General features: G+C 30.4%; 1 protein-coding gene across 2 annotated transcripts; it reads right to left on the bottom strand.

Annotated features, from left to right (window-relative positions):
• Positions 1-380: 380 nt before the first annotated feature.
• LOC107453905 (uncharacterized) lies at positions 381-15,568 on the bottom strand. 2 transcript variants are annotated; one of them, XM_016070920.4, is made up of 6 exons: positions 14,926-15,568; positions 10,276-10,326; positions 8,164-8,287; positions 5,928-6,043; positions 2,083-2,207; positions 381-1,107 (listed from the first exon to the last, which is right to left on the bottom strand). In XM_016070920.4, the coding sequence occupies exons 1-6, from the start codon at positions 14,999-15,001 to the stop codon at positions 388-390; spliced, it is 1,212 nt and encodes a 403-aa protein (XP_015926406.1). In that variant the 5' UTR covers positions 15,002-15,568; the 3' UTR covers positions 381-387. The 2 variants fall into 2 exon arrangements, with proteins under 2 accessions (XP_015926406.1, XP_021002852.1); XM_021147193.4 differs by lacking the exon at positions 2,083-2,207 and having other exon boundaries at positions 5,932-6,043; positions 14,926-15,139.
• Positions 15,569-17,040: the final 1,472 nt, after the last annotated feature.

Here is a 17,040-nt window from a genome sequence, read left to right as displayed (position 1 = left end):
GGTCCCTACGCAGACTGATCCAAGTGGTCACCCACCCGCACACTGACCGTAGCCAGTGATGCTTGACTTCGGTGATCTGCTGGGAACCGTGTCTTAATGATCAGTCCACTGCGGGACCAATGTTTTTGTAAGGTCAAATACCACTTCCGAGTATGCATTTAACCGGCACTCCGAACATTGAAGTTTCTTCTAATCTATCCTCACCAGATATTAAAATATCGAATAATTATAATGATATCAACGAATAAATGAATATCTAATCAGATATAACAAATATTTCGCACATTCACCAAAGCGACTATGTGATCGTTAACATTCACTGATAGAAGTCGACATTCTCTCGGTCATTCAAGGTAGCATACATACAGACAAGTAAAACATTGTTTATCATCTATTTTTATTTAAGAGAAAGAAAGTCAATAGCAAACTACTGTCATAACAAAGAAAACCTAATGATTGTTCAGTATCGTTATCATCTCTATTAGCTGGAGTTGTCTGAGGTATGTTTGCATGGACATTCCCGCTGCTGAATGCTCTCCGCTGAGCATTTTGTAATGTATTGCGTGTTTCGTTACTTGCGTTATTAGCTGAGTTTTGCATGTCAGATCTTTGCGGACGTTTCTGAGATTCCAGATTTGACTGTTCATCTAAAAGTTCATGTTTAAAATTTTGATTAGTCAATGTATCACTGTTGGCAGTTAGTGCTTGGAAGTTGGTTTGGTTTGAGGGATTGGTTTTTGGTTGAGCCGTGTTGAAGGAGTTATGATGGGTTGACTCCAGATTATTTCTTCGAAAATCTGACATAGGTTCTTGATGTTGTTCTTGAACCAGTTCAGGTTTATTAGTTTGATTTGCCAATCTATTTCTGGAAGGAGTTGAAAGCTCACAGTTGACTTCACATGCAACTAAACATTTTGTTTGGAGTTTGTTCTTCTGATTCGTCTCTAATTGTTTTGGAATTTTCAGGTTCAACGGCTGAAGTTTTTCAGTTCTAAGTTCATCTTCAGCATTATGTTGGTCTGCACTCGTAAATAATTCACAGTTTACTTCCTCATTGACAACCAATTTCTTTGTGAGAAGAATTTTTAAAGTAAGGTGCTCGAAAATCTAAAAGGAAAAAAAAAACTATAATAGTAAGAAAAATAATAAATGAAATACACTTCAAAATATGGGGAAAATACTCTTTCCTTGAATTGCGATTGAAAGTAAAGAAAAGAAAATTAAAAAAGGTTATAACACAGTTTAAATGCTGTTACATTGGACCACAGTGGTGCCTTTTTTTTTAAATCTTTGTACAGAAAAAAGCTGGACGTGACGGTGTCCACTTTTACAGCTTGTTATTTCCTTGGAGATAAATAGCAATGGCATACTTGTAAGTGACGTTTTGCTGATAAAGATTAGTCGGCGCTGACGTCATAGGTCACATGTGTGGGGTATGGGGGTCTTCTTCGTCTTGAAGTGCAAGTACCCAATTCCCTTTCAAGATTAATTCTGTGGGAGCTCAAAATTATGATTTTACCCTATTTGTTGTGTAAATGTGACTTTAATAATTATATAAATTAAATATTTAATGTGAATAGTTTAATTTAGTAAGAGTCGAAAATATTTAATTGCTAGTTTATTTGATAGCCTTGTTTTATAACTATACTCATTTAAAGATTAACTTTAAAACCAATAACCATTGAATAAATTTAATTAATATATACTCATATTTAGTACTACACCATTGTTTTAAAATTTTACATCCATAAAAATAAAAGTAAAGTAAGCTTCCCATTTTTTTTTCTTTTTTGCTGCATTCTTGAAAATTTTATTTGTTAAAATTGGACGTCAAATTTTTCGTGATATGTCTGCCCTTGCCTCATATTTGCCTTTGTTGATAAAAATGGTGACTATTTCTCCCTGACCTGTCACACAATATTGACATTGGTTGTTCCTGCAATAATTCACAAAACAACTAAACTACGTTGGAAAATTGCATTTTAAATAAAATTTATTTTGAAAATTATTAATTTTTTTAATATTATTTTCATTATTTTTGTCGTTAATCATTACTGTTATTATTTAATAATTAATACTCACATGAACTACATTGTCACCATTTTTCGCACTAGATTCAATGAATTCTAAATCCTCGTCTCCAGCGAATCTCTTCGCTACATCACGTGGTACGACAGTGCAATCTGGGTGGTCTATCTTATTTCCAACTGTTCAAATAATACACTGTTATAAAAATTAACTTAAAACGAAACAAAAAAAAAAGAAATGGAAATTGAAAAAAAAATATTTGTTTTATAAATTTTATAATATTGAAAGGATTTTATGAAAACATTTAAAATTTGGAATTTTGTATCTTAATGTTCACTAAATGCTGTGAAACGATTAAAAACGAGTTTTTTTTTTAAAAGTTCATTTGAGTGAAGAGAAGAACTATGGTGTCGAAGAAAACTTCAAAGGAGTCAAAAAAATTTGTTCGACTCTCACTGCTGTTAGTTAATTGCTACGTTCAATAGACAAAAGAAGAAAAAAAGTTTTCCATCTTAGAAAAACTCAAACAAATATTTATAATAATGGGACAAAATTTTCACTCAAATTATTAATATAAAGAGTGTCCCAAAATTTGTGCTAGATTTGAATAAACACATTTTTTCCAATTATAGATTTTTTTCATACTGAGACATAGGATAAGGTTATGCATAGCACATCGTGCATATGAGTTCCGTAGCTTTTCTGGCGTTAACTTATTCTTTTATCGTAATTTTCCAATGCCATTTAACATAAATGCGACAGAACTTAATAGATTCAGCGTTGACTCTCTATTTCTTCAATGCACGAGTTTTGCGGTGGATCTGTTGAGATAGAGATCGACCTTCCCTTAGAAAGAAATTGAACAGTGTTCAATCACACAATCTAGGGACACTGTATGGCATATCGAATCGTCACGTTGTAACCATAATCATATTGAAACCATTACTATATTGTCCAATACTCATGTTGAAACTCACGTGTATAGGACGGCCAGAGTGTTTAGCCAAAGAATGTAGAGGGGAGTATATCCTTTATATTCTTTGGCTTAAGCATCGTCAATTGTATCCAGTGTCCAAAAATTTCTCAATAACTTTCTTCACAATTAAATCAATATTCCGACCCTATTTTGTACGAATTTTGCAGCTAAAATTTCATTATTTTTGAGGCATTGTTCAATAATGAAAACTGCATTTTTTACTAACACAGGGCCCGCGCTAAGCATTCTTCATCTCGCCAAAAGCCATAAAATCCTAAATTTGGCGGATAAAATTGTGTTTTAGCGAGAGTATTGAAAATAATTTTTTCTACTAGAAAGAAAAATATAATTTAACTCGATATCCAAAATTACGTCAAAACGAATTTTTTTTATACCAATCCGTATTTTTTATTCGATTAAAAGTAATTTTCGGTAGGTGCTTCGCATAACCAATTAGCATTGGGTCTAAATAACATAAGCTTGCAACAAACTATTTTAAAATAGTTTCCTATGGGAAAAAAATTAATCACGAAACATTTTTAAGATTTGCATGCTGGAGAACACTTTCGAAAATTGACGAATACTTTTGTTATTTGGCTAATAATTTATTGGCTAATAATTTAAAACCTTAGTGCGGGCCCTGCTAACACTAGACTGTAAATTATCAAAAAAATTTTTTTACAGCCAATACTAAATTAATTAATTTTCTATTTAATTCAAATCTTGCGTACATTTTGAGACCTCTTTTATTATGACAATTATTTAAATTATAACGTATCACAAAATTATTTTATCTCATATTTGAATGTTTTTGAGCTTGTAATTGATTTCGTTAATAATTGATTTGATTGAATTATTGTATTAATAAATAAATTATGAATAAGTTATCTTTTGATTTATAAATTCCAAAAACAAATTTTGTCTAGCTGAGGTGAAAATTTATTAAAAAGAAGTGCAAATTAATTTAATGTATCATTTATTCATGAATATTCACTAAAAAAGATATTTATGTATGAATTACACCTCTGTTCTCATAATGGTTTCGCCAATATGCGTAGCTTCGGGAAGGTATGGGGGGGCACGAGCTCCCCCACCTCCCAATATTTTGCCAAAATGCAATTTTTTCCGAAGTTGATTGTATAATTAAAAAAAAATTTTAATAACTGAACAAAAATTAAGGTAATTCCATCGACTATTGTACTCGTCCATAAGTTTGGTCTTTCAAAACAAGATGGTTTTGTTTAATTTAAAATACGAATGCTTGGGAATTTCATGCATTTTGGGTTTCAGTATAAATAATTGTGTTCACATATGGACTGCAATTTTAGTTATAACTTATATAGATTTTTGGAATCTTTGGGAAAAAATTAAATCTAGAAAATTACACTTGGAGTTGAAAATTTTTATTTCGGTTCAAAAACTTTATAAAAACTAATTAACTTGAATTATATTCAATTTATTATAACAATAAAAACTTATTTCAGTTTATAAGTCTATTTGTAATATAATCAAAGTCAATTTGTAACTAAATAATTCTAATCTAATGGCTCTCACTTTTTGTTTAGAATCTCCTTTCAGTTTTGCCCAGAGGTTGTTCAATCTTGTCAGTGATGCTTGCTAACTGTTCAATTTAACAAAAAAGGGTTTAACTGGGAACTTATCACGACAATTATTTATTGTCGAGCCGTGGTGGCTTAGGGGAAAGAGCCTTCCCATGAGGAGAACCGGGCTCGATTCCCAGCTATCGCTGGTAGATACGAATTCCGCACCAGGCGTTCACCGACCACGATGTTGATGTAAAATATTCACAGTGGTAGGCGGATCATGGGAAAGAGTCCCCTTGCCGTCAGATTAAGGGAGGTTTTCGCGGTTTTCCTCGCCATGCAACACAAATGCGGACTAGCTCCATCTATAAGTCCTCCAGGAAGGCAAATTTCTCCCATTACGCTATCCAAGAGTTCCCTTGTCTACTGGATTGAGTTCAAAATAACAAGGCTACGGAGTTGAACATTAGTAGTCATGAACCCAAAACATTAGATCGGCTGTATAAAATATAAAATGATTTATTGTCAATAAATCAACTTTCTTTTACTCCGTATGGAAAAAAAAATAAAAAATTTGTGAATGCTGTAAGATAAAAATTTATGAACCTTAAAACAAATAGTTTTCAGGCTTAATATTCGACAAAATAATTTATGAAACATGGTCATGACTTTAGCATCCTGGAAAGCCTCTTTGGGCAAAATGAACCCAAACAAATATTATTATTTTCTGGTCCCAGTACTTTCTTACGCACGTAAATTAAAACTTTGTATGAAGGGTGTTTTGCAATGACCACTCTTAATGTAACTATTTAAAATTTCAAAATTTGACATTAAAAAAAACTGTGCTTATTAAGAGTGGCACATTAATGTATCATTTTAAAATCCTGGCAAATTATGATATACAAAACAATTATGTTCATTTAGGGTTGCAAATTAATTAAGTGAACGAAAAAGATAAATTATGGCAATTACATTATGGTAGTTAATAAGAGAGAAATAGAGATTAAAACCCTCTAAAGCAAATTTATTTGTAAATGAAGTGATGTTTCCTAGCAATTTTTAATCGGAAAATGAATTTTATGCTGTTGATTTTTACAACCTTAAAACAAGATTTATCGCAGACTGGATTTTTTTTCCCTCACTTAGCTTTTTAATTCTATATTTTAAAAATATTAAGGGATGTTCTGTATAAATGTTTGCATTTTCTACTTGCCTTTTAAATTATCTATATATGGGAATAAAAATGTTTTCAATGATTTAATTTCCTTTTCTTTTTTAATATTCTGGAATGTCGTTGCCCTTCCAGTGGGCAATCATACTTCTTTTTTCATTAATTATTTATGATGTTTGTTGAAAAAATCGTCAAAAGTGATAAAGACCTACGAGGATGACAGCTCCGTCACTTTTTTCTTTTAATCGTGTCAGCCAATCAGAAAGAGCATTGAAAGTCATCATGTCTGTAGTGTCATAGACCAGGAAAATACCATCGTAGTAGCTAAAACAGAAAAGCTTTTAGTATCAAATAAATGGTAGTATTGATGTAACACACAAATAACTTTAGAATGGTGATAGCTATAAAGATACATATAAGGTGTAGAGGTATAATAAAGTAGCTTCACATATGAAGGCATAGTAAAGATGCTGAGTCAGATTTAGGATTCCTGTACCAGCAGTTAATGATAGATAATAAAATAAAATAAAATTATGTACAGCGAGGAAATAATCTTATTTATATCGGATTAAAAAGGAAACGCGTACGTCGCATTTCTTTCAAAAGACAAGGGGGGGGGGGGAGGGGGAGATTGATGATGAGAATTGAAAGTAAAACGCTCTACGTTAAAATATGACGGAGTAGTTATTCTTCTTTTTAATGTACGTAAAACCATATTTAAAAAAAATATATAATTATTTTATTAGTTTGCATGTTTAATCGTAGTCCATAGTTTGCTTTTTTTTTTTCTTAAAAAAAAATGGTCCGAATTTCTTTGAAAACAATGACAATACATTTTGTTTGTATCATTTAGAAAACAATTGTGACTTGCATTGGCATCAGACACAGAGAGCTCCTGATAAAATTTTAAAATTCTAGCTAGTCTGGCAAGTGGTCGAAATTGAAAATGAATTTTACTTGATGATCTAAATTATGTTCAGGAAATGATTGAAACAAGCATTTCCATAAAACAGTTCATTTAAGAACACTTCATTCAACAAGTCGGCTAGAAGACAAATTTCTTTTGATTTTATTTTAGTCAATGGGGATCAATGGTAAATTTCTTTTAACTATTAAATGACAAAAAATTTCTCTCGTAGCTATCAGGAAACAATCAAGACTTATGTCATCTAAACATAATAATAAACACGGCTGTGTGTCTGTTTGTCTGTCTGTAATCACAATATATCGCCCCAGAAGCCTCGCCCAGGCACAAAACTCGGCACATAATTGTGTTTTGACATAATGAAGAAGTATTTTTTTTTCTTTTTCAAAAATTTGGATTAGTTTTTTAGTTATCAGTCATTTTGTAAGAAAATCTATGCTTTTTCGTCTTCAAAGAGCCATATTCAAAAAACTATTAAAAAATGCATATACTTTTCTCCACTCTTATAAATGTATGCTAATGCGAACCTTACAATTGAAATATTAATTTTCGACAACTTAAACCAATAATATACGAAGGAATTAATAATTTAATTGTAAGGTTCGCATTAGTTTACATTTATCAAAGTGGAGAAAAGTTTAACTTTTGTATTAAAAATGTGGCAGCATATTCGATACGTAGTTAAATAGAACGCTTCGCTTTGATATGATAATCGCAGAGCTATAAGGCGATAAACAGAGAGCTCGCTGCACTTAACTATACTCAATACTGATAATCGCTTTCCTACTATGTTTTAAAAAACTTTATTTGTGAAAACCTTTAGCGTGGCGGACAGCTGGCCGCCTTAGGCGGCTAGTTCTAAATAAGATCTGATGACTCTACTAGTTAACCGAGTAATGATCGCGCTTGTGTAAAAAATCATTTTAAAATTATTTATTTTTTAGAGAACTATCAGATTAGTTTCTGAATAAAACAAATTCTAAAAAAAATGTATTTTAGTGGATAAAAAATAAACAAGTGTACTTTAAAAAAAAAAAAAAAAAAGGAAAAGAAAAACCTGTTACTTAAATAAAGATTAACTCTAATAATTCATCAAAATGTACCGTTTTTTTTAACTTTAAAAGTAAAAGAAACACAAACTTCATTCTAAGTAATTGATTCATGAAAAAAATTTCTTTTTTCATAAATTCTTTTTACAAAGTACTTGTGTGAAATATTATGTGCTTATGCGCAGCCTATTTTTGTTCCTATTTAAAGATGGCAACGAGAAGAGTTTTGGTGGTTGCCATGGTAAGTTTAGAATGTAAATAATAGTTTTTTGACTAAGAGATTTGTTTTTTTTTTTTTTTTTTTTTTTTTTGGAACGGCGATGCTATAATTTTGTTGTTGAGTAAATAAATCTTCCTTTTATTAAACGTAATAGTAGAGTTTTCTTAATTATTTGATTCGAAGTCTTTTGAGTTTTATTTGAGGTCATCTTTTTATTTTGTATTTTTTGACAACTTGAATGAATACTTACTTAGGGACGACATTTTTGAACCAGTTCTGATTTGATGTTTCCCAAATACTAAGTTTCACTCTTACCCCTTTAAAGGTGAATTCTTTAGAAGTGCGATCAGCCACTACTGTCGATTGATGTCTAGCTGCAACACAATTAGAAATTTTGTGAAATGCCAAAAGAAACACCAAAAAAAAAACCACCAAAAAGCGGCGATATCCAATTTTTTCGACCCTAAATCATTAACAGTCTTTTCGTGGAACTCCGCCTTTATAAATAATGTATATGATTTCAATGAATTACTTTCAATTCGAGAAGGAGAAGACAGCTGATACACAACCACCTGACCTATAACCTCATTACCAGCTGATTGTTTATGAACAAAATGGCGTGTTAATGTTACAGTTGTTAGGCTTTTTATTGTTGGCCTATTTTCATAAACAAGGGGGAAATGAGTCGCTCATTTCTTTCCTTTTGCCAAGTTTTAATTACATATTTCATCAATTTTCAAGAATTCATTAATTGCGAGATTATCGCGCTACACGATAATCGATTACAGTAGAGCATATTTGACAGGGCTAGGCTTAATTGAAAGAAATGCCACTTTTCAACAGACAATCAGGATCCATACTCCAAGGTGGCATCTCTTGCAAGTATCCAGTTGTGAATGTATTAATCAATAAAAAATCTTTTAATTATTTTGAAAATATTTAATGAGAAGAATATAACTTTTTCATTGTTAATGATTTTAAAACCAGATTTTAAGCCTGACAATTGAATTCGCAAGCCTGGAACAGCATCTAGTTTAGTTCAGAACTTGAATATGGAGTATGCATTAGCTAAAAATGATTAAAATGTGCAGGATATAGGCTCCCTTTGAAATAAAAAAGTAAGTTTTTTTCGTTCCCCTTTAATACAAGAAATAATATAAAATGGCTGAAATTTAACTCAATTTGATATTCGCAAAAAAAATAAATAAATAATATTTCATATTATTTATTTATTTATTCATTTGTTGAAAATTAAAAGTGAGTTCTGGTTAATAATAATAGTGAAGGAATGGGATAAATTAATAATGTAAGAACTATTTTTTAAGTCTTTTGGGCGAAATTGTTCAGATGCATATATCTTCTATTATAGATGATCATTGACAGTAAAGTTCAATGTCTTTGTTAGTTTTATATACTTTTAGAGTGCTTTTAGTCATCAGTCGGATGCATCCTGATAGAGAGCAGAAATTATTTAAAATTCATCCGAGTCAAAAAATGACATGAAATGTTTGCGAATGTATGCATTAATTAATTAGGTACAATGGTGGTAAAAATAATTTTAAAATTTCATTTATTAAATCAAGAATAAAATACGAGAGCTGTTTTTTAAGCAAGGACCGTTTGAAAATAAAAGCCAAACGAAGAAAAATTTTCATGAAGCAAAAATATTTTTTGATTCTACATACATTTCTCTTGTTTTCAAAATAGTTGCCAAATTTGCTTAAACACTTATCATTCCTTATAATTAAATTAAAAATATCCTCTTTATAGCAACTTGCCGCTTGTAACTTCCCTTTGAAATGTTCTGAAAACAAAGAGGTCACGACCGTTTTCACGTCTTCGTCATGTAATACTGTTTGCAGCCAGCCAAAATGATGTTTGAAACATTGGAAAAAAATTAAAATCACTTAACGCAAGGTCTGGACTGTATTGAGAGGGGGTTTAAAACTTCTCACCCAAAAGAGTCCAACAAAGCTCAGGACTGAGCTGTGAAGAGAGTCATTGTCATGGAGTTACAAAATTTCCAGTCAGCATACCAGTAGGTCAAATTTGTCGGTGAATGTATGCAGAAGAAAGATTTTTTTGCCGACTAAAAACGCATCACTGACAGTATCTCATACACGCTTGTTATACTTAACGCATTTTAAAGAACTGGCCGCACAGGTTACTTACACAGCTGACTCTAAGCAAAGTTGTTCCCAAGGAATGCCAGAACAAGAAGCAGGCACTCGTTGCGACGACGCACGCGTCACCTCTACTAGTGTATACAACAAAACAACCCTCGTATTTTGGATTAAATTTCACTTTAAAGATAAAAATAAATACTCTTTGAAAAAATATTTTGAACTATAATAACACTTACGATTAAATTTTCCAGTTGTATACGCATGAGCCAAGGATGTTTTCCCTACACCTAAGGAAAAATAAAAAAATATTGTACCTTTGTGTATATATAGCCTTTCTTTGTATGTATAATATCATGAATGACCGAAATCAAGAGAATGTCGACTTTCAATGTCACCAATCACATAGGGCAATGATGACAGTCCGAAATATTTATTATATCCGATTTGATATTCACTTATTCGTTGATATTATTATATTTATTCGATATTTTAATATCTACTGAGGATAGATCAGGAGACACATCAGTGTTCGGAGTACCGGTTAACTAAATGCATACCGGGTAGTGGCACTTAACTTTAAAAAAAAAACACCAGTGTAGGGTATAATGGGCGAATGTATACCGGTCAGTGGCACTGAACCTTAAAAAAAAACATTGATGTAGGGCAGTGGTTCCCAACCTGGGGGCGATCGCCCCAAAGGGGGCGATAGAGCTTCTCAAGGGGGCGATAATCCTTAGGGAGGCGATCAGGGGGCGACGAGTACTCAAAGGATAAAAATTGCTAATAATATTAATAATTAAAGCTATTTGAGATTGAAATTAAAAAATATATATGAAACCAATGGTTCTGGTGTCGACAAAGAATTATGATAGTTAAAAATTAAAAAAAAATTCAAGTGCAGGATCGTTTTCGTCATAGGTTTTGGTATCGCAGGCGTAAATCTGATAAGTCGCTCTGTTCCTCTGAGCAATAATACTGTTTCCAGGCGTACTGATGAGATGGCCGTAGACGTTGAATCAAAATTCATTAAATTTCTGAAAGAAGGTAAATTTGCGTTGCAGATTGATGAATCAACTGTGATAGATAACAAAGCTGTTTTAGCTTATGTGAGATTCATAAATGCGAGTAAGGAGATTAACTAGGAAATGTTGTTTACAAGAACTTTGAACACCGATACAAAAGGATCGTCGATTTTTAAATTGGTCAAAGACTATTTTGAGGTAAAAGAAATTCCCCTCACAAATGTAAGTGTCTGTGCAACAGGTGGAGCTCCAACCATGTCTGGTTGTCATATTGGGTTTCTGGGTCACCTTAAGAAAGAAGTACCAGAAGTTATCTCCCCATTCATTATGTCAGTCATCGTCAACTTTTGGCTGAGAAAAGTTGGTTATTCCTGGCATCAATAAAATAAAAGCTACTTCTCCAAATAACCGTTTGTTCCGACAACTTTGCCATGAAAATGATGAAGATTTCGAATTCCTGCTCCTACATACAGCCGTGAGATGGCTTTCAAAAGGAAACTGAGCCGTTTCTTCGAATTGATGGATTCGGTTACTGAGTTTCTCGACACCACTGATCCTGTTTTAAGTGAGAGTTCGAAGCAACGCAAGTTAGAAACTGCGTACTTCACAGATAGTTTTGAAAAAATGAAGTAAATCAACGTAAAACTTCAAGCAAATGAAATAAACATTATCAAAGTTAAGGGAATCACATCTTCATTCATCGCCAAGTTTGATATCTACAAGTCAAACATTGGTCGCAAAGAGCTAATGCAATTTCCAACTCTTAAAAAGAGTTCAATGGCAGATATCGAGATTGTCGAAAATAAAATCTTATATTTTACTGATCACCTTGATCAGTTACAGGATTTAAAGATTTGATGAAATTAGAAATTCCGGATTGGATTTTCGATCCTTTCTCTTTTAAAGTTGTGGATAAGCTCACTTCCTCTTTGTAGACTAAGATTTTAGATTTGAAGTATGACTGTGAGGCTAAAGTCGTCTTTAAAAAATACGGTTACGAGTTATCTTGGGTAAAGCTTATGGATACTTATCCACAATTGTGGAAACAAACTGAGCCGCTTCTCATCTCGTTCCCGTCAACATATTTAGTGGAGAGAGGATTTAGTTCTGTCTCCCAGCTGCTCACAAAGCAAAGAGAAAGGTTGGACATTTGATTCAATTGCCTTTAAATCTGACGAGCATAAAACCTGACATTCAAGCTTTAACTTGAAATACACCAAGCACAGGGCAGTCATTAAAGTGGTAAAAATGTACTTTCTCCCTCTTAATTTTTTTCCCTCAAATTTTAGTTGTTAACGTTTTAACTTTTTCTTGATTACATTAAAATATGAATTTAAAAAAATGTACTTTTGTTTTTATTATTCCGTTTTAAATATCATTTCTTTTTGGAAAAAAAAGATGCACAATTTTTTTTAATTAATAAAAATGACAGGATAAATGTGCCTCCTTATTTGCATTACAATTAAAATTAAAATCAAATAACATAGCATATTTTCAGTGTTTGGTTGCTCACAAGCAACAATGAATGTTTTTTTGAGCAAAAGGAGAAAGAGGCGATAGGTGTCAGCCAACCCCAAGAGGGGGCGATGGTTCACAAAAGGTTGGGAACCACTGATGTAGGGCATACCGAGCAGTGGCATCACTTACCTAGATCTAGTAAATATTTCGCATTACCAAAGCGACTATGTGATTGTCAACATTCACCAGCGGAGGTCAACAACCACCGATTTCGGTCATTTGCAGTAACATGTATAATGTAAACATCTAATGAAATCACTGTATTTAGTACTCTTTAAGAACAAACAAATCATATAATGTGATAAACAATAAACGAAGCAGTTACAGTGTTAAGCTATCATTAGCAGGAAACTAATTAAAGTTATTTATAAAGTTATTTATGGAATTATAGTTATTTTTTCAAGTCATATAGATTTTACTTGCTGTACTATTATCTGCTATTAATTTTAAGTTTTCGATTTTCTTTCATTGGTTGAAATAAACAAAATCGAAATTTAAAGTTATTTACCTGTACAGTTAGTATTTTACGTTTTTGATTTTGTTTGTTTTCTAAATTAAGAGTTATTATATTTGGGTTTTACTTATGATTATTTGGGGTTTATTTATTATTATTTGGGGTTTATTTATTATTATTTGGGTTTGATTTATTATTACTATAACGTAATTCTACGTTGGATTATAAGATAAAGTTTTCTTAAATCGGTATCTGATTTTATTAACCGTTTTACAATTATTATTTTTGGGACAAATGACATTAATATACTATTATGAATGACGGTTAAAGAGATTCGATATGGAACTTAACTTTCAGCTTCGTGAGGAATGCAAAAATTGTATTTAAAATATACATCCATCCGTTCGGTACTGTCGTGAACTCACTAAATTTGTTACAACAATAAACTTTTAATTTTAAATGCTATTTCAAAAAATGATTACGTAGAAAAATGATTTAATGTTCACTTATAGATCTTCATAAGGGAAATATTTGGACGTGGGAAATGTCGGCTCTTTTTGTTGCATATATTTTTAGCTGAATAATTTCATGCCAAGCAATCATCGGGGTTGGTGAGCGTCAGCGAGATGGGGGCTTAACTCCCTAGTATTAGAATAAAGCATCTTGTAATTTATAATTTCAATAATTAAAGCTTTTAATCAAAATTTTAAGTCAAATATGCTGAATTATTGTATTTTTACTGCTTTTTTCAAGTGATCCAGTAGTAAGATAAGATAAAAAATGTTATCTTAAAGTAAATGTTCATGATAACTTGAAAACTGGACAATAATGAGATAAGCGAAATTTCAATCAAAGTAGAATTCCTAAATTACGTGACAAAACAGCATAAATATTTAATAATGATTTGTTATATTTATTTATTTTATATTAATATTATTTCGAACTTTTGTCATAAAAACTAAAAACGTAAAGATATAATTTTTTTTTTAAATTGTTAGAAAAATTATATTTTTAATACGAATTGAATAGAGGAATTTAAAGGCAAAAAAAAATAAAACCTTTTTTTTTTTCTTTTGTAAAAGTCATAATGTTTAATTATGAATTTAGAAATTCTGAAATATGTATGCTAATGATTAACCGTCTCCCTTTCACCGCCTATCTTTAACTTTCTCTTAAAATTTACATTTTGTTACATCAAACATAAGGATAAAAAAATTTTGTTGTAGTATTTTAAAAATATTTTAAATTAAATCAAGCATTAAATTCTTTTGATTGATTTAAATCAATCAAAAGAATTTAATGCTTGATTTGCCCCAAGCATCAAACTTTTTAAAACTCAATTTAAATTGCATCATACAACTTAAATTTAATGACATCGACCCACGAATTAAATAGGAATTACATTAAGTATTAAGTTTTTTAATTCTTCCGAACTCAATTTTAATTCATTAAATTAAATTCATCAAAATTCAATACAAATTGAAACAAGAATTAAATTCTTTCAAACTCATTTTAAATTAAAACCAAGATATAAATTCTTCCGAACTCAATTTAAACTGAAACCAGATTGAAATTCTACTAAACTCATTTTAAATTACATCTGGAAATAACTTACTTGTTGAGAACTCGGCAGTTAATACTTTTGAATGCAATTTAAAGTGTGAAGCACATTTAATTTTTTGAAGGCAATATAAATTGCATAGCGCATTCATCTCTTTTGAATCCAATTTAAGTTGAATAGCGCATACAACTCTTATGAACGCAATTTACAGCTTATTTAACACACTTTTAAATGCAACGATCAGTAAACTCTTTTAAAACTACATTGAACAATGAATTTTTTTAGAACAGTATAAAATTAATTACAAAAATTTTTTGCAGAAAAAACTTACCCGATTCGCCAAGGAGGATTATTTTAAATTCATGATTTGTATTAGCGGGCATTTTCGAAAAGAGACAAGTCTCCATTTTATCAAATGGTGCTTTAAATATGATGAATCATTGCGAGCATCTGCTAATTAATTTTCCTTGTCAGCAAATTCCAAAACCTGCTTCCGTGTCGAATGCTCTCCCAGTGGTAGAAAATAAATAAAAGTCACTTCCCGCACTTGTATGATATCACTGTCACATGGACGTAATCTTTTTTCTTGTTTATTCATTTATACCGCAATTATCGAGTTACAGATAATCCCAAACTACAGATATCCTTAATACAAGTATTCAACAAAATACTAAACACAAAACCTATTTCATTTAAGTTACGGAGACCGGAAAGTAATGTTGTTTCGGTGTGATAAATATTTGTTAGTCTTAAAAACCAATTCATTGTTTTCGATTCCTTTTCGATCCGGCATTGAAAGGTTGTTGCTAACGAGGATGAATACATTATTGATTAAAAATAATATCTTGATCACAAATATCAAATACACCGAAACGACATTACTTTCCGGTCCCCCTAATATATATGATCAACACAAAGAAGATGTTTTAGTTAGATTATTTTTCTACATACTTTAGGATTGTTTAATCATTATCAATGCTCATCATTTCTTATCAATTACAAAACATTGGTTTTAAGAATTGAACTCATAATAATTTATTTATTTTTTATATACATTGAAATGCATTTCTCCGAAACATATTGTCGAAAACTGTTTCCATGGATAAATTTATAAATTCATCTAAATTTATTTAGTTTGATTATTTCGATTAACTTATTTTAATGGTATGATATCTTTTACGCCATAATTCTAATTATTATTTCTATTTATCACATTATAAGGTCAATCAAAATCTCCTAAATGTAATCCTTATTCTGATTTTTCGAGTTTATGTCAATCAAATTTGCAAAATTTATTATAAACATAATTAAAATAAAGAAAATCATTATTTTAAACATATGAGATAAATTTAATTATTATTTTGATTTATTGAACATTATTTCAAACAAATTTGTTAAATTTAATCATTATTTAAATTAATGGAATTAATTTAAATAATGATCAAATTTTTTCAATCAATTTTTTTAATTCTTATCATTATTTAGCATCATTGAGCATTATTTACATCAAATTTACTAAATCTAATATTTCTTTAATTTATTGAATTTATTATTTCAACCGAATTCGGGGTCGTCCACAAATGTCGCACTTAAGAGAAAAGAAAAAGTGTTCTTTGTAAATGTGACAGTTTGTGACAAAGAAGCGATCATAACAATTAGTGTGACATTTAAAATCAACTGCTTAAATATATTTGATATTTGTTTCATATTTTTCATTACAATAAGAACTCACACAATCATTATAAAACTTATATGATCAGTAATGACGATGAAACACATATTTAAAAACATGATTCCATAAATATGATATCATAGTCCTATTTCTCAAATGGCAGCTTATGTCTATCAAAAAATAGCGGGACAAGGGAGAGGGAGTCATTTAGTAGCCAAGGTAAGGAGGGAAAATATTTTTAAAAAAGTGTGAGATCATTAATGGATGGCCCTTTTATTGAATCTAATCATCATTCAAAAAATTAAAATCACACTATCAATCAAACTTACCAATAAATCAATTAATTTATTTGAATAATAAAATCATTTTCTCAATCAAGTTTGTTGAATCTAACACAGGTCTTTATTTATTGAGCATTACTTCAAATAAATTTGCAATATTTAAATGAATGAAAGGAATATTTCAATTGTTGAGCTCATTATTTCAATTTAATTTTCAAAATTTAATATTCATTTCGATTTATTGAGCTCATTGTTTCATTCAATTTTTTTTTTTTACATCTTGTTATAAATGAAATATTTGAGATCACTGTTTTTATCAAATCGACTCATCAGTATTTCAATTTGAACAAAAAAAATGCTAATTGAAAGAATACAAAAATAGAAATCTTAGATGAACTATTTTAAAAATAGAAATTTAGACAAAATACTTTTTTCAAAACAATAGAAAAGAAAAAAATAAGAGCATAACATAAGGATAGTTTTTGGAGAAAAG

Source organism: Parasteatoda tepidariorum, chromosome 4 (assembly GCF_982258835.1).
Source record: "Parasteatoda tepidariorum strain Cologne lab strain chromosome 4, Ptep-v5.0, whole genome shotgun sequence".
Lineage (NCBI taxonomy): Eukaryota > Metazoa > Arthropoda > Arachnida > Araneae > Theridiidae > Parasteatoda > Parasteatoda tepidariorum.
Note: the sequence above shows the minus strand (reverse complement) of the source record. Positions and strands in the feature narration are given on the sequence as shown.

Excerpts from the sequence above, each read along its gene's own strand:
- LOC107453905 (XM_016070920.4), bottom strand. The coding sequence starts at position 15,001 with ATGGAGACTTGTCTCTTTTCGAAAATGCCCGCTAATACAAATCATGAA. Across the intron at positions 2,208-5,927 it reads CGGAGCTGTCATCCTCGTAG|TTGGAAATAAGATAGACCAC; the intron begins GTCTTTATCACT and ends TTATTTGAACAG. Across the intron at positions 1,108-2,082 it reads ATGGTGACAATGTAGTTCAT|ATTTTCGAGCACCTTACTTT; the intron begins GTGAGTATTAAT and ends TTTTCCTTTTAG.